At 49.5% G+C, this 23,025-nt stretch overlaps 2 protein-coding genes across 4 annotated transcripts; both read left to right on the forward strand.

Annotated features, from left to right (window-relative positions):
- The first annotated feature begins 158 nt into the window (after positions 1-158).
- cdan1 (codanin 1) lies at positions 159-6,785 on the forward strand. 2 transcript variants are annotated; one of them, XM_088356348.1, is made up of 27 exons: positions 159-317; positions 804-1,408; positions 1,480-1,683; positions 1,800-1,993; positions 2,081-2,200; positions 2,269-2,347; positions 2,413-2,533; positions 2,619-2,728; positions 2,791-2,880; positions 2,958-3,033; positions 3,103-3,308; positions 3,381-3,516; positions 3,587-3,730; positions 3,810-3,976; positions 4,048-4,129; positions 4,209-4,298; positions 4,395-4,449; positions 4,513-4,756; positions 4,856-5,005; positions 5,094-5,157; positions 5,243-5,321; positions 5,400-5,587; positions 5,697-5,804; positions 5,879-5,942; positions 6,005-6,183; positions 6,287-6,394; positions 6,455-6,785. In XM_088356348.1, the coding sequence occupies exons 1-27, from the start codon at positions 240-242 to the stop codon at positions 6,542-6,544; spliced, it is 3,831 nt and encodes a 1,276-aa protein (XP_088212474.1). In that variant the 5' UTR covers positions 159-239; the 3' UTR covers positions 6,545-6,785. The 2 variants fall into 2 exon arrangements, with proteins under 2 accessions (XP_088212474.1, XP_088212475.1); XM_088356349.1 differs by having other exon boundaries at positions 807-1,408.
- Positions 6,786-6,932: 147 nt separating this feature from the next.
- On the forward strand, positions 6,933-23,010 carry stard9 (StAR-related lipid transfer (START) domain containing 9). 2 transcript variants are annotated; one of them, XM_088356342.1, is made up of 27 exons: positions 6,933-7,215; positions 8,643-8,712; positions 9,663-9,779; positions 12,294-12,410; positions 12,483-12,515; positions 12,580-12,641; positions 12,844-12,956; positions 13,310-13,452; positions 13,514-13,581; positions 13,773-13,870; positions 13,945-14,154; positions 14,221-14,318; positions 14,402-14,479; positions 14,552-14,629; positions 14,705-14,884; positions 15,252-15,303; positions 15,384-15,509; positions 15,584-15,669; positions 15,740-15,789; positions 15,854-16,032; positions 16,196-16,652; positions 16,717-21,156; positions 21,298-21,435; positions 21,508-21,691; positions 21,778-21,915; positions 21,996-22,056; positions 22,141-23,010. In XM_088356342.1, exons 1-27 carry the CDS (start codon positions 7,169-7,171, stop codon positions 22,218-22,220), a joined length of 7,503 nt encoding a protein of 2,500 aa, XP_088212468.1. In that variant the 5' UTR covers positions 6,933-7,168; the 3' UTR covers positions 22,221-23,010. The 2 variants fall into 2 exon arrangements, with proteins under 2 accessions (XP_088212468.1, XP_088212469.1); XM_088356343.1 differs by having other exon boundaries at positions 14,555-14,629.
- The last annotated feature ends 15 nt before the right edge of the window (positions 23,011-23,025 follow it).

Raw genomic sequence — 23,025 nt, forward strand, 5'->3', positions numbered from 1 at the left:
TACAAGCCCTCGATTCACCGAATTTTCCCCTTTAATCCCATGACATAAACAATACGTGTGCTGTTTTTAACGTATTTTGTCGAGAAGCAAGAAATTCTCGTTATATTATAGAACTTCATTTTAAATGCAGATCGTAATAAAAAAATATTGACGTCACATGTTACCACTTGTGCGCATGTCCATTGGTTGACCCCGCCCTCTTCCTGTCAGTTCATCCCCCGCGCAAGTGCCTCCTCGGAATGGCGGCTCTTTTGGAATCGCTACTGACAAGGAAAGTGGACCTTAGTAAGGTCTTGGACTGGCTGAAGAATATCCAGGTGGGTTGGAAATACTCTTGAACCCCTTCGGTGACTCGCTCAACTCGGGTTCGGTGTCGTGCTATTTGTCTAATTGGTTGACATGAGCACATTGCGGATTGTAAACAAAACTTTTAGCTCGACAGCTAAGCAGCGTTAACTCGGAATAAGGACACATTCATTAGTCGCTGCTGAGAAAAAGTTCTTAAAAGTGTCTGCATTCCCTTTGTTATATTGCTGTTATAATTTGGATGGTTAATGCTGCTAAATAAACATTAGCCGGAGCGTAGTTAGCTTCGTCAAAATGGCCATTTTAATATTTTTCTGAATGTTTGTTTCTTGGGGTTCCAAACCCTTTGTTTTCGTTGAAGAACCTTATTGGAGAGTTTCTTCTTTTTTTTCAAGAATTTTGGGGGGTTATTTTCTTCCTAATGCATTTATCAAAATAGGAGTCAATGATATTCAGATTGCTGTTGTTCATTTAAAGGTTTATTTTTTTCTTGTTAGCAGGATAGCAACAGTCTGACCTTCAGCGATCCGGAGTCCACCGTCAGCAAGCAAGAATTCGTCCCCTTCCTGCTTAACTTTCTCCGAGATCAGAGCAGCCAGGCCCTCACCCATGGCCCCTCCACCCCCGCCAAGACCCCCAGGCCAACCGCCTCGTCACAAGGCCCCGCCGAGAGGAGGGCCGGCAGGTCGATGGGCGGCGGCTGTCGCAGCGGCAGCCGGGTGCAGCTATTCTCGCCTGCGGCATCCTCGGGGTCCGAGTCGGGCTTGAGTCACGTCAGCAGCCCTTCCTTTTCCACCGGTTGGAGTCCGGCGTCCAGGCCCTCGGGTTCAGAGCGAAGGCCGAGCCAGAGGATCAGTCTTGGAGACTACGTGATGTCTTCCCCGGAACTCCAGAAGGGTCGCAGGAGGACCGGGAATGGCGCGGGGAGGCATGCGGGAGGAGGGCGAGCGGCGTATCACGCCGACGACAACGGGAGAAGAAACGGTAGAGGAGGAGCCTTGGGTGGGGCCAGCGAGCAGGTTTCTCCTCCGTCTGCGGGTCAGCTTAATTTCAACAACTTGGAGGAATTCCCACCCGTCGGCTCGTCACCTGTTACCCCTATGTGAGCCAATTTGACTCTTCTCTGCTTTCCAAAGAATTTGTCCTTTAGATTTGCTATAATTTGTCCTGCAGGGGAAGCAAACCATCCAGAAGAATCAACCCAACGCCGGTAAGCGGCGAGCGGTCACACTCCAAGCCAAAGACGTGCTTCACCTCCACGCCCTTCACGGAAGTCCCCAGCCCGACGCCGGCAGGGACGGAGAGGCCCGACAGGTGGGTGACAGCGGGCAGCCCCCACAGCCTGATGGAGGAGAGGGAGCTACTCAAGAGAGAAAAGTAAGCGCATCGTCCACAAGATCATGCCAACCTTTTTAGGATATTTTCTGACACAGGTTCTAATTGAGGTGTACTTGATAAAACAACCAGTTGTCATTCTTTCCTCCTGTCTCCAGGTGTAAACGAACCCAGCAGACCTGCTCTCCTCCGCCGCCCTCAGAGGACCCGCACACCCCCACCAAGTCCGGGGTCGGAAGACTCGACTCCAAGGTGACACCCGAGCAACAGGCGCCTTGTCCTGACCCGTCCAACGTCACGCTGACCTCGGAGCTGGATGTGCTGGCGGAGCTGTACTGCGCCTGCATTTCCGGTACGCGAACCTCAACGGGGTGCCAGAAAAGCGAGGAAAGAGTGCAAAATAATATCTTTTGGGATTTTTTTGTTTTATTTTTCTCAGAAAACCAGGTGCCAAATGTTTGTCTGGAGCTCTTCTTTGCGATGCAGCTGCTCACGTCTCAATCTCGCCCTCCCGACGACGGCGAGGAAGAGGAGGAGCGTGTGTTTCCGCTCAACACGAGTGAGTAATTGACAATTCTGCTTATATCGAATAAATTCCACTCTTGTGACGACTCTGTGTTTTTGTAGATGTCCTGGAGAGACGCTACCTGAAGAACGTGCACAACTGTGTCTACTTTGCGGTGAAGGTACTGGAGCATCAACATCAGTGAGTTTTCATTTTCGTACAGTCGCCTGTCGTACTTTTTTCTTGACTCTCGTTTTGTTTCGCAGGTTGTTGGCTCACCTGGACAAGTGCACGTTACGTCTTCTGGCCGAGAACGAGAGAGTGGCATCGTTCTCGCCGCTCCTCAGGGATCGTTTGACTCGGGCGCAGGACGGCCGGCCGGCCAAGGTAGCGTAAAGAGATCTAGTTATTTGTGGCATGAAGTGGTCGTTGAAATGATGAGAGATGAATTTTAAAGCTCGTTGTCTTGTAGCTCTCTCCCTCCGTCTCCACCTTCATCCACTCGGTGCCCTTCCAGCCCGCCACGGACAATCGCTCCAACTTCGGCAGTGACAAGGCCTTCCACACCTTCAAAAAGCAAAGGTAACTACGAGATTGGAGACGGATTCGCTTATCTGGATGAAATGCAACTTCTGTTATTTCAGGGACATTTTTTACGAGGTGCTGCGAGAATGGGAGGACTTCCACAAAGAGCCCGGCTGGAACTTCGACGTCACCCTCGGGAGTCGCATCAGGCAGGGCAAAGTTTTTTTTATTGTGACTTTACTTTGATGCTGTTTAAACTCATCTTACTGTCATTTTTTTTTCTCAGAGGAATAATGAGTCAGCTGACCGCCGCTGGAAACCACTCGCACTTTTCTCGTCTCTTCCTCAAGCAGCTCGTTCAGGTCGGTCCGCTCTTTCCGACCTCATTCCCTCCACATGAATCCACTCCCAAGTTCTTCTCCCCTGCGTAGATGTGTAAGGGACCTCGCGCAAACGGCCCCACCGGCGACAACCCCGACGCCGACCTGCTCGGCATGCTGGGAGCCGACGGCCTGGGCCGCCTGAAGCGTCTGGAGGAGCGTCTCATCCAGCCTCACGGCATCGGCGGCCCCTGCCCGCCGCCGTCCTTTCCCGGCCACCAGGAATTCTTCCGGGACTTTTTGCAAGCGGCCAGTTGGTGAGGGGCTGTCGAGTCATAAATATATAAAGACATTTTTCTCTAAATGTAACTTGATCAACTTGGTGTCAGCTGTCAGCTGAACCAGCACCTGCAGGACCGCTTGTGTCAGCAGCTCCTCCAGCTGGACGAAGTCTCCATCTTGACTCCCATCGGAGAACAAGAGAACGGCGAAGAGGCGGCCGGCGACGGGGACCTGGAGCAGCAGGTACGCAGATGGCCGCGAATGAAAAGTGCGCGCCGCCAAAGCTGACCGAGCACCGCCGACCTCCCGTCAGGACGAGAAACAGCGCTTCGCCTCGGTGCTTCTCCTCGCTCGTCTCCTGGCCAAGTTCTTGGGCTTCATCTCCTTCCTACCGTACCGGACGACAGAGAAGCCCTCCAGGGAGATCCAGGAGGCGGCAGTCGCCCTGCGGAGCAAGGTAAAAAAATAAAAAAGTCTTCTTCTTTTTTTTTTTGCCTCCCTTTGTTCCACTCTGCCTGCATGTGCTACCTGAACAGAGCATTCCTGTGCTGGACGTGTGCGGCGTTCTGAGGAACAGCGTGAAGCGCAGGCGCACCATCTTGACCGTGCCCTGGCTGGTGGAGTTCCTCTCCATGCTGGATTTCTCCGGGCCGCTGCTACCCACCTACAGGGTGGTCCTGGGCACGCTGTGTCTCCTCTACAGGTAGCGAAGGGATACCAAGCCACTTGATTAGGAACACTTGAGATGGGCTCTGTTTTTGTATGCACCGGAAGGAAAATCATTCCGGGCAGATGCAGTGAGACGTCTTACCTGAATAGGCTGCTGATTTTGTCCGTGCTGGGGTGGCTCTTCCAGGTGGGCGGCTCCCCGCACGCTTTCAAGTCGTGTTGCAACACCGCCGCTCACACTCGACGTACCTTTTTGCCTTTACCAGATCCCCGTCATCCCAGAGGAGCTGTTCTTCACCAGCGACTTCACCAAGGTGGCCGAACTGGAGGAGAGCGACGCCGATGCCGCCGGACTCGTAAGTCCTTTCAAATGCCATTTTGGAATGGATGCATGGATGATGTCATAGGTTTAATTGTGATTAAAAAAAAAATTGTGTGGTGTCTCGATACAGGACTGCATTCCGCTGGTGGACCAGCAGCTCCTCTACACATGCTGTCCCTTTCTCGGTAAGTGTTGTTCACATTTGATCACGTGGTGTGAGCCCACCTTAATTTTTCGCTGTCCGTCAGACGAGTTCCGCAAGCTCCTGGCAGCCTTCGTGTCAGGAAGCAGCGCCAAGGGCGGCGGCATCGTCCGCAAGATCACACCAACGTCGGCCGAGCCTCGAGACGTGGCAGGCGGCAGCACGCGGTCGCAGCAGAAACTGCAGGCGGACCTGGAGCAAGCGTTCTTCCACAACCAGCCGCCATCCCTGCGCCGCACGGTGGAGTTTGTGGCCGAGCGGGTCGGCTCCAACGCTGTCAAGCACATGAAGTGCGTATAAGAGCGTCTCAGTTACGAGGAGGTCCAGCGTGAATCGTGAACATTCAGGACAGAAAAAAATGCAAATTGGCAAGGGTTTGCTGCTCACAGGGCGACGTTAGTGAGCGAGCTGGTGGAAAGAGGGGATAAGATGCTCCGAGACGGCCTGGAATCACCCAAAGCCGACCGGTCCAAACTCAACGAGTCCATCTGCGCTCAGCTCTGTGAGGCGGGACTGGAGGCTCTCAGCAGAGCCACCAGGTGCCACAATTCTCATTCATTCATTTATTTATTCCCCTTTTCATCATGTCAATTTTTTTTGTTTATCTCCATCTTTAATTATGTGCAGATTTTGCTGCGAAAAGAGTCCAGAAGCCATTCGCATTTTGCTCCCTGATGACACCTCCCCTGCTGTAAGTCACATTTTATTTGTAACTTTAAAAAAAACCCTGTGTTTTCGTTGTATTTGATTGTAACTTTTCCAAACTTTGTCATAAGGTGCTGTCCACCTCTGAAAAGATCACCATCCACCTGGCCACAGAAAAAGCCTGCAGCTGGCTCTCCGCTAACATAACCGGTACGTTTCGTGTCCGCCGTGCCTTCCTATCTGCTCAATCAACGTCGTTAAGAGTCGGCCTTCCCTTCTTCCATTCAGCACTCATCCGCCGAGAATGGAAATGCAGGTACGAGCGCCTCATCAAAACCCTGACTGCCGATTCGGCCGACGAGTCGGGCCCGCCGCTTACCCCCAAAAGAACGCAAGGAGGCGCCAGAGTCACGTCCTGCCCTCCTTATTGCACCCACGCTGCCTCGCTGCCTTCTGACGTACTTATCGCCATCAAGGTACGACAAGAACGGTTTTGAGTTATGAGCGTGGTCACGCAACAATTAAACTCTGCCGTGAAGGTTATTTGATGACTAACTGGTGCCAGCTTCTCAACTTGATTGACAGGACCTACTGAGCGTGGCCGCGGGGCCCAGGATGGACGAGGAGCTGCCGACCGGCTCGCAACTCCAAAAGCTCTTCCGGAAAGTGCGAGACACGCTGGGCTGTAAAAAGGTGCAAGCACGCTGAACGTGTTCTTCTCGGTCACTTGTAATTTAACACCTCTTTATGAATCCGTTTGTGTTCAGTTCTTAACAGCCGTGTCGGAGCAGATGCTGCTCAACGCCACCGTTCTGCTGGCCTGCCAATTGGGTAAGCAAATGGTGAACCAAAAATAGAAAAAATAAAACACTAATCATCTTGTGTGTGTCCAGTGTCTGCAGAGCTTCCTCTGGCTCCTCTGTCAGGTGGCGCCGAGTCGGAGCCTTCTGTCAGAGCGCTGCTGGAGCAGCTGAGCGAGCTTTGGGAGCAAGACGACTGTCGCGGTGCCCCCCTCCACCTGCTCTTCACCCCACTGACCATCACCGCCGTGCTGGAAGCCGGCAACAACGAGGTTCATCACAACATCCACTTAAAAATGGCTCCATCCTTTACCTTCTCTTCGTGCATCTTTACTTGGGTTTACGAATCCGATTATTTATTTTGTTATAATTTAGTGGAACAACTACTTGTATGTGGTGAGGAGACTGGTGGATCGAGGCCTGCTGTCTGATGAGGAGCTCGTATCTCACTTGACCAAACTGCCGAAGCAGAGCCTTCCAGCTGTAAGTGGAAAATCCAAAATCCATCATCTTCATAATCTTGAATCGATTCTTACAATTTAGGAGCTGAAGGAGAAGTTTGGAGACAGCAGCGCCTCCTGTCAAGTAGACCTGCTGCAACTCTCTAAACAGACGTTAGAGGGCGCCACATAACCAAAGAAACACAGGCATTGCCCTGTAACTTGTAAAGTAGAAAGTTCAATATATACAAAAAAACATTTATCAATGTAGCACTTTTGACATGCGAGTCCTTACATAAATGCACGCCTGCGTTTCCTCACTGTCTCCCCGTTATGCTGCTGCTTGTTTAGTTCGTTTTTGAAGAAAATTTTAATATTTTGTCACTGAGTTGACATGTGGATAATCATAATAAAGAACTCTAATGTTTACATAAGATCACTGTAAGCAGAGCTGCAGCGTTACAAAACATCTTTTACAGTGTTGGGGCTTGTTTCGGCCGATAGAGGGGAACATTTCCTACAGTTTTGTTTTTTTGCTCGGCCGCGGTCCCGCCCACTCTTGACTTTGGGAGCCCAGCAGGAAGTTCCGTAGCTTGGCTTGTCAGTTTGAAAGTGTCCGTCTAGCGGTTGGTGTTCGGTAAGACGGCGACTTCCTTCCGGAGGAGATGGCTTGATGAGCGGCTCTTACGCGCTTCCACCAACCGCGGCTGTTTGGGAAAGCCATGTCCCGAGTCCCGCGATGGAGACACCCTGTTGAGTCCAACGCCGGGTGCGTTTGTGAGCTGTTGACGCCGAGCGGTGGAGCACTGCAGTCGGCATGGCCAACGTCAAAGTGGCGGTTCGTGTCCGACCGCTCAACGCCAGGTAAAGTCGTCTTACTTTCTTCAGAAACGAATATTACAATACACTTCTTTTTTTGATTGAAACTTACAATTTCACTTATTTCCATAATGCCAAAGTGCACTTTTTCCTGTCATGTTAATTGTTTATCGTGAAGTGGCGCTGTCAACATTACTTGTCAATAAAACAAAATTATTATTTTTAACTAAATAAAATAATGCGATACCAGTCCTAATATTCATCTAAATTTCTGAATTTAAGATCATATTTTTTGTAAATTAATGAAGTAACAATGTTTTTCAAGTGTCACTTTTTTCTTTTTTTTTTCCAAATCAAATGTTCTGACATTTTGACCCATTCGACGTTCTTAAATAGTCACTTAAAATTGTTTTAAACTGGATGGACAATTAACTTTTTTGTATTTGATTCAAAACAAAAAAACCTTAACAAAGGCCATTGAAGGTCCAAACAATGTTTTCTTTCATGCACGCTTCCTGCTGTTTGGCACCACAAAATTACTTGTCATCTGTCATGCAAATGAGACTCACTGTCCCCCTCTTCTTGGATGCATTTCAATACATTTTTTTCACTCAGAGAGCCAACAAAATGGCCACATCACTGACAGAAACTGGTAAAGTCACTGAAAGGCACAGTGCATTTGCATTTAAAAGTTTACAGAAGGTCAAATTAAGTTCACCATTCACTCGTCGCTTATCTGAAATATCGGGGTCACAAATGTGTGCAACACTGGTTCTGCTCCACAGGCATGTTGTTAGTGCAATTCTCAAATAATTCAAATATTTGTAAGAAATATGCCATTAATGGAAAAATATCACTTTTCTCAAAAGTACTGGTCACAATGAGGTAAATAAATGCACACACACCTCCAGTCTTACTCTCAGCTGAACTTAGCGTATTGCCTTGTGTAGTACTCAGGTTGCATCAGATGTGCACACTTGGAGAGATGACCTTATTATTATTAGTTTTGTGTGTGTGCTGTTTCTGCTCATCCAAAGACCCAGATGCTGGCCTGGATGAAGTCCAGTCCTCTCGCTGTCAAGCCGGCCCCGCTGCATGTTACGCTCTTGTTTTGATTTGAATCTCATCAGGAGCTCTCACAGCACAGAGCTGACCTGCAACTTACAAGCGTCCAACTAACACTCCAAATTTTTTTGGGAAGGATTGGATTGGAACATAGCATAGAGCTCCCCAGATACCCCCTGATTATTACTGAGAGAAAGTTGGAGTTTCTTTTCCTCTGCCCAGAAACAACAAATATTAGTGCCGTACCGATGAGCTTAGAGGAGCTTGTCTCAGTGTCATAGTGGGCACTCTAGAAAGAGTAAGAACAGGTCAACGGTCATTTAACAAATGCATTGTGGCAAAAAAGTAACACATTTGTTCATTTAACCCAAAATCATAATCACAGTCTTGTTGTCACTGCTGTACAGGGAAAGTGCAGATGGAGGGAGGCTGGCGGTCCAGGTGGAGGACAAGTTTGTGAGGATCCAAAATGTCAAGGTTGGTATTTACATGCTTTTTCTACTTCCTTTATTTGAGTATCACCTGCGAGGGGGAAATATTAGATAACTGTTACGTGAACGTCTCTCTGATGGTGTCCATCAAAATGGTTCTTGTTGTAAGTAAGCCTTCTGCTTTTCCTGCCAAGCGTTTGTGAGCCTCCATACACAAGATAAGAAGCTCCGTTCCGTGTTGACTTGAGACTTTTATTCCTAGCCGCTGAGTCTCGGCATGTGGGAATCATTACTTCGTTGGCGACGTCGTCTCGTAATGTGACACCGACCCGCCGTGTCACGTGACCCGTGCTTAGGCGTCCCATTGGCCGGCGCATTTTACGTTCACAGAGCGGTTCCGCTGAGATCCGTGTTTACATTTGAGGAAAAGTCTTGCGGTCAGGGGAGGAGGAGATGTGTTACAAATGTGACGGGGCCGAGATCAACCACATCAGGCGGGTCTCAAGGGACGCATTACTTGCGGAAAGTGGGACTCCTTGAGAGAGGAAATGAAACATGATGGCAAAATGATCACAGTGAGCACCAAGTTACTTAAAGGATGTCAGAGATTTGTTCATGCGAGTCACAAGCGAGCCTGAGCTAAAAATATAATGCTGAAAATATTGAAAGATGGAGAAAAACCCAAATATTAGACCAACAAAAATATACAAATATGCTTAAAAAATAGTCCTAACAATGATTTTATTTTTGAACCATGAAAATAAAAACAATGAAAAAGCCAAACAAAAAAAACACATTGTCCACAAGTCATTTGCTACGCCGACTTTCCATTGCTCATCATTGTTGGTTCCCCGACAGTAAGCAGAACGGTGTCAAGTGCACTGAGGCAGGTCGCGCTCCAAGCGGCGCTAATGACCCAAAATCGCTTGCTCACAAGTTTCCACTTCAAACGTTATTTATTTATTTGTAAGCTATGAACCACTTTGCGTTCCACAGCTGGAGCCACGCGCCGACCACGGTGTGGATTCCCGGGAGAAGCTCCTGGAGTTCGGCTTCGACTACTGCTACTGGTCGGTGCGGCCCGATGACCCCCGCTGTGCGTCGCAGGAGGAGGTCAGCAAAACAAAAACACAGCGTGATAAGATCTGTTAGCCGCCATGCCTCCCTCAAATTGGCTAATTGAGATTTTGTGATTTTTTTTTTGGGGGGGGGTGGCTGTTTCTCATCACAACTGACTTTGTATTTGGAAAAAGATGGCTGTCAGACTTCAGGACTTTGCATTCCGTTGCTGACCCGCGGTGGGCGAAAAGGACGCCGTGGGTCAGCAGCGAGAATGCCGGAGGGAGCCTTTTCTGAAACGCTCTTGTTTGAGCTGACGCAAACGCTTGTGAAGTGAGACGGAATTTTAACTCGTGCCTTTCCAGGCCGTGCGATCCCCCCTCGGGATAGCCCAGCGCGGCTTGCCGGACTCGTTTACAGCAGAACCGAGTGGGGGTGCAGATGTGGTTGACATAAAAAAGGAAAAAAAAAAAAGTTTTCTATCTGCTTGTGAGGGAGGAGAAGCGCCCGCTGCTAAGGAGCGGAATCCTTCAAGCGAGCCAGTGAAAAAACTGTGCTCTGACCACTCTGCATTTTCAATTTTACACCAAAGGAAGCGCTCCATAAATAGACGAGAGGAAAGGAAAAAGATCACCACAATGCTCCCAGCCTTTTTTTTTTTTTTTAGTCTGTGTTAGTTTTTTATTTGAAGGCTAATGAAAAGCTCCCCCCACACACGTATTGTTCTTTGACGCTTGTAAACAGTCAACTGCTCAGAAATGCGAAAGATTATGAGTTTGCACTCAGGGGGGAAATACGTCATCCCTGTTGGAGTTTGGCTCCAACTTTTTTTTTTTTCCCCCCTCCTCTTCCATCCTCCGCCTCCTTGGATTTGATTCTCACAGTTTGTAGGTCTGTGTGTCAGTGGAAGAATAGTTGCTCTGTTTACAAGAATCCATCTCACACACAGAGTACAGAAATGTAGGCCATATTGACAAATAGATGATTAGCGTGGAATTTCAATGGCTGTATCTTCAAGCGAGTCATTAATCCGGCTGCCGTATTTTTGTCTCGTTTGTGATGAGGCAACTTCTTCGTGCGGTGTCATTTACGGCGCGGGCATAACAATCGGGCACTCTGTCATCACAATTAGTCTTTGTGTTGGGAAAATGAACGCCTCTCCTCAAATAAAACTTTTGAAGAAATTGCCTCAAACAAAAAAAATCATGCTCGGCACTGTGTGATGGTGGCATTAATGTAACAAATAAATATTTTGCTAATTGCTAAAAATATAAATCTCACACCTGCTTTTTTTTTTTCGAGCTGTACTATCATCCGCGCGTCACACATTTAATGGAACGCACACAGTCCGACCGCACGTCCTCCCTCCCCTTCAGCCCTGAGCTAATTTGACCTACAAATTCGGTCCCCAGCGTGACAGACGAGAGCATTGTTCCAACGGAGTTCCACATATTTCTCCCTGTCCAGATATCTCTTCTCTCTCTCTCCGGGTTAGTGAGGCCAGCTGTTGCGTTTAAAGGGAACCACTCGCAGAGCGTGGGACACCAACAGAGAATTTTTTTTTTTACCCTCTGCAGCTGTTTAGAATTGTTTGTGAGAAAAGCGGTCGGCCCGCTCCTTGCAGTAAGCTCTTGTTTTTAAATTGCAACTTGTTGTGAGGTTTGGTGTCACGAAAAAACACACCAGAAGGAAATCTGGGTTCAGCTTTTCCTGTCTCATTGTTTTCTCCAAAGGCAAACACTTTGTGCTTTGTGCACAACCCAAGCGAGCTCCTTCCCGTCCCCGAAGACACGTTATAGGCGCCCATGTCGGTCGGCACTTTCACCAGACTGCAGTTGTTTGTGCCAAGCCCTCCTCCTAAAAGTTACCGGCTGTCTGCTTTCAAATAGAAATGCCCAAGCGAGTGAACTTCCTGATTCTTTCCGACCCCCAGACTTGCGGCGGTCCCTGTGGAGTGATTTTTAAAAAGGTCAACTTCAACAAGGCCTTTTGAGAAGCAGAAACTAGCTAGCTAACCCTTGGTGGTCCCAAATGCTTTCATTCAGCAAGAGTTGCGAAACAAAAATCACACTTCCATCGTGAAAGGGGGGCCTGCTGAGAACTTTATCTCCAGAAGTGCTTGGTCAGTAGATCGTCCCGCTCCTAAACGCGCCAATTCACACGCTCCTTCAAAGGACGTCGCTTAAGGGGGCTTTGGCGAGGCCTTTTAAGCAAGTCCAACTTAAACCCATCCCCGTCGTTTTGTAAGCTTGCCGACTCGGACTCTCCCGGTCCGAACTTTGTTGAAAGTGTGCCCGTCTTTGATCTTTGCTCGCAACGTTGAGAACATTCCTCCGCACTTGCTCCGGTGTGTACTTAGTCGATGAGACTACGGTCCAGACCCCGGGAGGGAGGGGGGGGAGCCCTCGCTGATCCGGCACTGTGTTATGCTTTGGAGGTAGAATGAGAGATCAGGTTGTCCCCCCGTTACACACACACAGCCATTCCAAACATATCGCTGGAGTTACCAAATCACACCAGTCACTGACCTTGTCTTGTTTCCCGTGCATGGGTTTCTCGCTCGCTCAGGTGTTCCAGGACTTGGGTGTGTCGGTGCTGGCCGGCGCTTCCGAGGGCTACAACGTGTGTCTGTTTGCGTACGGCCAGACGGGATCCGGCAAGACGTACACCATGATGGGCACGCCGGTGAGCCAAATACTTTGCCATGACCCAAATGCTGAACTGTGTTTTTTAATGTACCTATTTTTTTGACACCAGGACTCTGCAGGTTTGACACCTCGGATCTGTCAGGTACGTTAGTGGATTAAAATGTTCTTTACTTTGTGACTTTAACATCACTAATTTGCCATTCAAGGGCCTATTGCGGTCTGAGGCGCCGCTTCCCGACGGGCAGAACTCGAGCAGAGTGGAGATCAGGTAGTGCTTCGTTTGTGTCGTCTCGTTTTACTCGAAATCCAAACGCAACAGCTGGCCCGCAATGCTTCGAGGCAAACCGAATCCGACAAAACAAGTTGTTCCTGTTCTCGAATGTGTTTGCGCACCTTGCCGCTTATTTGTGCCTAACCCGTGTTTCAGTGAATTTGAAATGTGTTAATTTTTTATTTTGTTGGCTGTGCAGTTTTCTGGAAATCTATAACGAGCGAGTACGAGACCTGCTGGCGACCGGCGAGCAGAAGAAGAGAACCTCCTTACGAGTCCGGGAGCATCCTGAGAAGGGGCCCTACGTGCAAGGTGGCCATCTTTTTTGGTTAATTTGATACTTCTTGGGCAGTTACATCTAACCCCCTCCCCTCCATCCTCACCACACACATCTACTCATTCATTGTCTGCAGCCAAAACAATCCCAGGTGACCACAGGAAGTGAGCTCATTTCCTGTGAGCTCCTTGAACGCACCACGTGCTGCATTAGGAGTCACTCGAGCCCATCTGTTGCACACGTGTGTGTTTGAGACTCATTTCAGTGGCATCTTAAAAATCTCCTCAATTATTGGTTGATGTCATGCCTCCACTTAACTTGAATAAATGTCTTTAGAAAGACAATATGACTGATTTAATTTTTTTTTTTCTGGCCGCTTTGTCTTCAGACCTGTCGCAGCATGTGGTGTCAGACTGCCAGCAGGCCATGGAGCTTCTAGAGGCAGGCGTGGCCAACCGCATCACGGCGGCGACGCACAACCACGACGCCAGTAGCCGCTCGCACGCCATCTTCACCATCCAGTACACTCAGGTCTGACGGCCACTGTGAACGCGCGGGAATGCCGAGAGAATCTCATTGTTGACGTTCACAGGCCACGCTTGAGAACAACAGGCCTTCAGAAACCGTCAGCAAGATCAACTTGGTGGACCTGGCCGGGAGGTGAGAGCCAAAGCTGACAATGCTGCCCTCTTGTGGCTAAAAACATAAATGCAGCCTTACTCTACACTGATTCAAATCTATACAATTTTACAAAATGATTAAAAATATAAATCCTTTCATAATATAGAATATAAATATATATAATGATTCATATTTTATTTTTTTTCTAAAAATATTTTGTGTGCCTCTAGCGAGAGAGCAGATCCCAACTACTGCCGAGACCGACTAACTGAAGGCTCCAACATCAACAAGTCGCTGGTCACGCTGGGCATCGTCATTTCTGCCCTGGGTTAGTCATCATTATCGATTCCCCACCACCACCCCAAACCTCCCGGGGCGTTCACGGTCCCGCTTGGTCCTCAGCCCAGAACTCGCAGATGTCCAGCAGCTGCCAGAGCATCAACAGCGTGGCTTCGGAGGGCGACGCCAGCACGGCGGGCAGCCACGGCAGCTTCCTGTCCGGGGGAGGGAGCGGTGGCCGGAGGCACTGCTTCATCCCTTACAGGGACTCGGTCCTCACCTGGCTGCTGAAGGACAGCCTGGGGGGCAACTCCAAGACCATCATGATCGCAAGTACGTCCAGCATGTGGGGAAAAGGTTTCAAGTTTCACAACTGAAGCTCTTTTTTGTTCCTTGCAGCCGTCTCCCCCTCCGCCAGCTGCTACAGCGAGAGCCTCAGCACCCTCCGCTACGCCGCCCACGCCCGGAATATCGTCAACAAGCCCCGGGTCAACGAGGTCACTAACCTGATATCACAGAGGTTCCTCTCAATCGATCAAAATGGAAACAAACTCCAAAGAGTGGTTTAACATTTGTGCAGGATGCCAACGTGCGGCTCATCCGGGAGCTGAGGGAGGAAATCGACAGGCTCAAGAGCATGCTGCTCACCTATGGGATGGTAAGGCTTCTTCTACATCTTCGGGGTTTTTTTTTTTTTTTTTTTTTTTGATTTCCTCTCCCGCCTCGCCAGCAGCGAGATCCCAGCCCCTCCCTGAGTGACGAGAGGGACGGGACGCTTTCGGACATAGTGCTGCAAAATGAGATGAAGGTAAACGCCTGTCTGGGTGGGGCAATTTTATCAGTCAAGTATTAATCTCCAATGTTCCTCCTTGGCGTTCCTCAGGTGGAGCAGCTGACCAAGGACTGGTCGGAGAGTTGGCGGGATAAGCATGAACTGCTGGAGCGCTACAGCGTGGACATCAACCGGGACCGGGCCGGCTTCCTCATCAACTCGCCGCGCCCGCACCTGCTGGCCCTGGATGGGGACGTCCTCAGCACCGGCGTGGTCTTCTACCACCTTATGGTGAGGCGGGCTATGTGTGTGCTGGACTGTTGGATAAGCAGCTGCTTAGTTGGCCTCCACCTTTGCTCGGCTCTTTGTCAGCATTTCACTTTTTCAAGCTGTCCAGACTAAGATCTTTTCTCCTTTTCTTTGCTAGATTCTTCTTCTTCTCTCGCTATTTCTCTATTCTGCTACAGTAAGAAAAGGTAATTGAGTTGTCTGCTCCTGTCCACCACCCATCTCGAAAAGAGGCTCAGACTCTGAGTTGGATGTTGAGAAGCTCGCGTATCAAACCTCGTCAAGCCCCTCTTTGAATCCGCCAGTAAATGAGAAGAATTGAAATGAAAGGATGAGCCAATGTACTCGATTGCACCCATTTTCATTCCAGGAAGGAGTTACCCGCATCGGACCCCAAGACCACTTGGAAGAACCGCAAATAGGTACGAAAACACATCAGTCACAGTTTACCTGTGCACTATTCACAAACTATTATTATTTTAATTTGATTTCATTTGATTAGTTTTGTCAGGCGATGCCAGCTGTGAGATCCAAAACGACGGCGGCGTGGTCACGCTGAGGCCGCTGCCGGGTTGCGTCTGCCTTCTCAACGGCAGGGAAATCACTCAGCCCAACAGGCTGGCGCAAGGTCGGGAAAATGACTGCTCGCTTTTGACCCCTTCCAGAATGTTACCAAAAGAGTTTTCTCATTTGTGTGAGCAGGAATGGTGATCACCTTAGGAGGGCTTCATAAATTTCGCTTCAACCACCCGGCGGAGGCGGCCGTCCTGCGGGAGCGTCGACGCAGAGTACGTGCAGCTTGGCTCAAACATCTCGGTTGTTGCCGTGTGCCGAATGTTTTGCTTTCTCTGCCCTCAGGCAAGTGAGGGCACCGACACTGACCTTGGCCCCCAGACGCCAAACCAGAGGTACACGCCCTAAAAGTCCAATCGGACCAGTCTCTCGGTCTGACTCGTGTGTCTTTATTCGCAGCAAAACGAATGAAGAGCCGTTGCGTTTGTCCCCCGGCGAGGAGTCGACTGCCAGGCGGCGTTTGCAGGAGCAGCAGTGCTATGTGGAGGATTTGCGCCAGGAGATCGGTTCTGAGCAGAGGCGGGCCGAGAGCGAGCTGGAGAGGGAGCGGGCCCAGCTTCAGCACCAGCATAGCGAAGGTAAGCAAAATTGAAACATACGAGCAGCCAAAATGGCTGCTTTGGACTGAATTGACCCACTTTAATTCCATTTATTTTTCAAACACTCTGAAAATAGTCAAAATGAAATTGTGAAATGATGAATTGTGATTCAAAAATAAGCTGTGATTTATTAAACCAACAGTCCAGGAGTGGATCCTCCAGGAGAAGCGTCACCTGCTGGCTGTCGAGCAAAGCGTCACGCAGGACCTTGGGGTTCAAACGGACTCCCAGCCCGACCCCCTTCTGAAGTGCCTCAACACATACGTGTTGGACGAGCAGGAGAGTCAGAGAGACAAATGTCCATCGCTGGTTGTCAGGGCCAAGAAGAAAGCAGTCCAGGAGGAGCTCCTGAAGCATCACGCCCTGCGTCGCGCCGAGAGCCGCCTTCGCCGCAAGAAGCTGCAGTTCCAGCTGGAGAGAATCGCCCGCAAGAGGCGTCTGCTAGAAGCAAAGAGAGAATTGCAGCAACTGGAAAAGGCCCTGCTCGCTGGACAGGAAAGCCCTGAGGAGGGGTCTCCACCAAGATTCATTTCCCCGAGATCTTCCTTCTCTGCTGATCTTGTGTCCCGACTGTACCCACAGCAGTCCCCGATCTTCAGGTAAGCATCTGCAAACTCCTCAAAACATTTTCTGAACTCACAAATGTTTCCGTTCCCATAACAGACAGTTCCTGAAGAGAAATCAATCCACAGAACTGACCTCAAAGTCCACATCTCCTGCTTGCGTTGGCAGCAGGAAGTGGCTCTCAGACGAGTGCCTCCCCCGGGAAAGGACCCAGAGTTGCTCCGATTCACTTCCCTCCGGACTAAGTCAGTCCTGCCAAGACAGACGAAGATCTTCTGAAAACATTGCGCCGAATTCCAAAATGGAGGAAGGTTCTCTGGATCAACAGCGTCAGCGGCGCTTTGAACGAAAACCCCTGCTGCCTCAAAGAGAACTTTCTTTTAAGAACAGATCAGAGCAGAATCCAGCGGCTGTTCCCAAGTTACCACTTTGTATCCCCACACAACCACCTGGCAAAGAAAATGTAGCGTCCAAAACAAACGTACCAGCAGGTCTTTGCATGGATCTAAGAAGACAATCCCAGTCTGGTGTCACCAGGAAAGCCTTCTCTAATTCCGTGCACCCACCGTTGGATTCCAACAACCCCAACGGTGTAGAAAAGATACCCAGTCGGCCTCTTGGCATCCATGAAGATTGTAACGTGGTGAGTAGAAGTCCGAGTAAAACAGACATCTTGTGTGATGAGCTCGAACAAAACCTTCCGTTTGAGGCTTCGAGACGATGGCACAGCACGCAGGCTCTGATGAGCAAGACGGGCCAATGGGTGGAAAGGCAGCAACGTGAATGGAAAGTAGTCGGGGAACGGCACGAAGCTGCCTCCGACTCCGACAGCATCTTCTCCCTCGATTCTTTAGCTTCGGCTCTTGTGCTGAAGAGTGCGCAAATGGCACAGAGCGAAGCAGACAGCGAAGACAGTGAAATGTCCAAAGACTCCTTAGCAGTGGAGAAACGTTCTGCTGTGACCAGCTCTTGCCGAAAAGTGGTTCCCACGTACTCTTTGGTTGCTGATCACCGGGGCGGCAACAGGATGATGACGGACGGGCTAGAATGGGGCAGCTGTCCAGAACAGGTTCTCCGTGCAGGGATGCACTGGGGCAAAAAAGATTTCCACAAATCAACATCTGAAATTGCAATAGAAGACAATTTCAAAGAAGCGCAAAAAAGTCTACCTGGTTCTGCCCTGGCGAGGTTGTCCGAAAACCTGCCGCCACTTACGGATGCTAGTCCCTCCCATGAGCTGGCAGGCGGTACAGAGACCCACCGAGATTCTCCGTCTTTCCGAAAAGAAAGCAACCAACATTCCAGCTCAGTCAGTGTGAGCCTCTCAGACAGCCCAAGTCCATCTGAAGTTGATAGCTTAACATCAGCCCCCCAAGGGAAGGACCAACCAACCCAGACTCGGATATCAAAGGAAGAGAAAGAACAGTCAAACAGCAAGCCTGAAAGTTTCCTTGCAGATCCTGAATCATCGGATCAGAATGCCACCAAAGATGTCGATGCAACGTGTTTTGCCTTGCAACCTGAAGCAGCATGTAAAAATTCCAGGAAGCGAAACCAAGAACTGCAGGAGGCTTTTGAGGGGAGCCTGAAAATTCCAAAAAGAAGCCCTTCACCTCTGGGAAACCAGGGAGATAAACGTTCTGATAACAATGAAAAGAAAAACTCAGATATGGGAATCTCCAACTTTGGATTTGAATCCACCGGTGTTTCTGATCCATCGCTGAAGAAGCCTGTGAAAGCCAGTGACCCCTCTGTGGGCGAAGATCATGTCGCAAGAAAACAAGTGGTTGCCAAGACGAAGGAGGCGGGCTGTCAAAGTGGTCACCCCGCAAGAATCTACCGCTGTCAGTCTGAGGCCATCTGCAGCGCCATCGACTTGAGAATCTCAGAAGTGGTCCAAGAGCATTTAAAGCGCTCGTTGATCGGCAGCGGTGGCAACAGGAGCAGCAACTGGAATCCGAGACTTGTCTCTGATTTTGTTGATCAGAGAATCAATCAGCCAATGAAACCGACGTACGGTAACAAGAGCGATCAGGGGATCAACCACGGAGAAGCTCCTGAAGTAGAAACTCTTGCTCCATTGACAAAACTTGACAAGAGACCAGCTGGCCGCACCAATGGAACCAACGATGCGATTTGCGAACCGAACGACAGAATTGACGTGAACGCACCATCGCTAAAGGAAGCTCGCAAGTTGTCTTTTGATGGATGTGACGTCACTGATGCCCCACAAGGAAATGAACCTTCGGTCAAAGGGCGAGATCTGCTCGGCAGTCAGAGCTTGAAAAACACCACCAATGAATGTCAAGGTTGTTCGTGCAAGTTTAGCAGAACTTCCATCGAACCTGAAGGACCTTGTGTGAGTCACTCTGAAGTCCCAGAGAGGTTTTCAGCATCAAGGAATGAAAAGATGAGTGGCTGCGGATCTGAAATGGCGACCGTTGGCACACAGTCTCGATTATCTCTGCTAAGTAAAAAGTCCAAAAGGTTCAGGAGGACCAAAATACAAGCTACCCCTTCCTCTTCCTTGCAGACATCATCATCGGATGAAGACCAAAGCTCCAACAAACGGGCATCTCCTCAACTACGACTTGAGAGTGAAGGCAAAACGGATGCCGACATTTCCAAAGTGAATCCCAAAATGGATCTGATCAAAGACGTTTTGGTTTGCAGAAAAAGATTGTCGTTACCTCCGCAACCAAGAACCAAAGACCTGCAGGATGCGGTCAAGTCTCAGGAATCCCTCATGCATTTTGCCTCCAGCGACATCAACCCATTTGTTCACCAGTGGCAAGACGGCGACCGCTCCCGCTGCAAGAACCCCGCCTTCGGCAGTGCTGCCGATCTGTCCCGCAAATCTTCGCTTTTGAACGTGGCTGACAAACGCCTTCCGAGGTGCTGTAGCGTTGACAACGGCCTAAACGGGCAGAACCAGCCCTTCACTTCTCATTTGAGCGCCTACGCTGCCCACAAAAGGCTCTCCGGCACGCTGAGCAGCGTCGAGCCGGCGGTCACCAACACCTCATCCGGCGGGTTGGTCTACTCGTCCGATCCAGAGTCCAGTCCAAGCTCCAACAAGAAAACCACAACTGCAGAAAAAGTAGAAGGCGTTCAGACAGAGTCGGTCGCCCCGCAAAGGAGGGAGCGTCACAAAAGAAGCCACACGGACGTTCCCAAGACCCGGGTTCAAATGAACGAGTTCCTGACATGGACCAGTATGGAGAGCATGTCCGTCCACATCTCCAAACTGATCCACAGCACCTCTGACCTGCTGGAAGATGTCCAGGGATTGAGGACAGGTCGCAGGTTGAGTGGGTCAAGCCCTCGATCGATCCCCAACGTCAGCGTCAACTGCTCGACTCAAACCGCCTCGAATGCCGGCGTTCAGACGAGACCTTTGACACTGACAAACACAGAGAGGCACCAAAGATCCACATCCCACGAGATCAACGTGACATTGAGACTGATTGGCGCTGAGGTGATTTCACCCAACAAAGACTCGGGTGATAGAGAAGACAGTACATCGAATGTCTTCCAACCTGAGACTGTCGGATGCCAAGGCCAAATAAGATCAGCCCCCGTAAAGAAAACCTTGCCTGAGATGTCGCACCATCATCTTACCACCGCCTCCAAAAACAGCTACAGACCAAGCAGACAACAAGAAAACCAAATCCCTTGGCCAAAGCCTGCGACGACATTCACAGATCGGGCGTTGTCGCCCATTGTCACTGTGGATGTCCAGCAACAGTCCAAGTCTGGAGGAAGACATCAGCATGGACGCGTGGACAAGACTGAGGCTTCTTGCAGGTCATCAGGACCTGATTGTGGCTTTTGCTTCACTAAATCGCCAGAGAAGGTCTGTGAAGTGAGTGCTCCAGGCCTTAAAGACTCAGAGGATTGCTTCCAAAACTCACCAGTGGACCGAAGAAATACAAACACCCATCCTCAGCCCAAATGGAATTCTTCTCCCTGGTCAGACTTGCAGAAATACGCCGCTACCTCAGGAAAGACAACCAACGTTCTTGTCACCCAACCCAAAGGTACAGAATGCACCAAACCAACCCAGCAAAGACCTCAAGGCATCGTCTCTTTTAGCGGCGATAGCTGCAGTCCATCTTCCACTGCGTCCCTGACGCCCAGCGAGTGCAGCACTGACATCCTGCTGAACGCTAAACCCATCACCAGAGTGGACCCTGAGACATTACCCGAGAACCTGCCCTTGCACAATAAGTTCACCAACTGGTCCGGCATCAACCCTCAGCGCTCCACGTCTACAGACACCGGCGAGAGCTGCGCTTCCAACTCCGAACGAAGGTTAAGAGAGATCGATCGTCTGCGTCAGGAAAGGGAGCACGTGATGGCTTCCGTCGGCCTCGGGGCCAGCTCCACGCCCCTGACGGTGGAGCTCGCCGAGGCCAAGCTGCACTATGGCCTCGGAGAGACGGACGCCCTGCTCAAGATGCTGTCTCCGAGATCCACGGAGGATCTCCGAGTGAATTCGCCGACGTCCACCCTTGGAAAACAGCAGCTTCACAATAGGTAAGTGTTCTGCTTGTAATGGACTGACAGTGTTGTCATCTCTGGAACAAGGATCTGGACGTCCTGGAGTACCTCCAGTACTTGATTTGGCAGTAGGTTGGTCCAAATGGATGAATACCTACTAAAACCTTCCCTTCCTAGACACCGTTTGAGCATCGAAGGTTTGCATGAAAAGACAGAGGACCATTCTCAAACGAGTCGTCGGGCTCGAAGCCTGAGCCCTTCCAGGCATCGTCCCCCGACCACGCCCGGCCCACAACTGAAGCCAGAGAACAGCAGGTACGATATCGCAGACTCATCCCATCTCCAACCTGCTTTTACTTTGCACCTAACTCTACCGCTTATGGGCAGAATACGAGAGCCGGCGAGCAGCGACAACGCACACCCGTCGGACATCGGGCAGCTGCTGCGCGATTATGGCCGCGCTCGACAGGAAGCCATGAGCGAGATCGCCAAGGCGAGGGAGCGACTGCGCCAGAATACCGAGAAAGAGAAGAGAAGGATTCAAGAGCAGCTTTTATCTCCAGATTCCAAGGTACTGTCAGATCCAGAGGTGGGCTGTCTAGAACCTGAGGCTCATTTTTTTAATCTGGACCACTGACCTTTTGGGGGGGCTGGCAGGATGATCCGAGGCATGGAAGCAGGATCAGCAACAGTACCTTGTGCACCGGATCCAGCCTAAGCCTGTCATCTGGACCCACGTCGGGGTACAACAGCGGCAATCCTCTGCAACATGGCCACAGACTAACTCCTGGACATGTAGGACATTCCCGACACGATGCAAAAACGCCAATGAAGTCCAAGACTTGACCAAAACTGTGACTACTTTTGTTTTTTAGACCACCACGTTCCCGGAGGAAGGGGAGAAAGTCTCCTCACGAAGCTTCATTTCCACTCGGGGTAAGTCACAATTTGAGAACTTTGTGCTCAGCGCGGTTGAATATATTCTGTATAAATGGGGTGACTGTCCATTTTCTGGATTAGACGCCCATCTTGAGCCCCCGATGACATCACGCAGGCAAGCGGCCGTCATGGCCGACCTCGGTGACGCGGTGGACACGTGATTGGCTGTCCAAGGATTCATTTTGCACCTGACATTTTTTTTTAATTTAATTGAGTTTTTTTTTTTTTTACACAACGAGAGCACTATTTCTTTCCTCCGAGCAGCTTTATTTTTCTATGTATGAAGATTGGTGTGTGTTTTGGCTTTCTACAATCGTTATGCTAGTTTACCCAAAGATACTGCATGTTATGGTTATCATGTTGTTGTTTTTTCCACCCGGGAACAAACTATTTCTATTTCCATTCTTATGATGGGGGCGGGGTGGTCATGGTGTGTCTTTTTTAATCTGGAATTCCAATGGGGCAAAAATAATAATGGATATTGCTTCAATTTGAATGATTTCCTTGGGGGGAAAAAAAATATGACTTGACAGTTTGACCCTGGAGCAAACCTTTTGTATTCCCAATTTGATATTTGGAACTGACTCATTCTAAGGAAAAACAATGTGGACAGTTTGACCCTGTGACAAGGGAAAACCAAAGACAAGAAAACAAAGCACAATGAAGCAACACGGTGACTGGCATTTTTTGTTTTGTTTTATTGCTGTCCATTTGTTTTTTGTTTTGTGGTGTTGAAACTTATTTATGTTTTGAATTGTAAAAGTGTTTTTTATAAGCATAAATATTGCAATTTTTGCAGGTTTTTTTCTATATATTACCAAAGTTTTCCATGTTTCCATCTTTCTGAGCAAACTACACATTTTAAATATTGAATGTATTATTTTATGTCCTTAAGCCTTGAGCCCTTGCTTTGAAAGGCTCAATAAATGTCGCTAATTTTGAAATAGAAAATCTTTTTTTTTTTTT

This window comes from Syngnathus floridae, chromosome 16, assembly GCF_059516105.1.
Source record: "Syngnathus floridae isolate MCC-2025c chromosome 16, RoL_Sflo_1.0, whole genome shotgun sequence".
Taxonomy (NCBI): Eukaryota; Metazoa; Chordata; class Actinopteri; order Syngnathiformes; family Syngnathidae; genus Syngnathus; species Syngnathus floridae.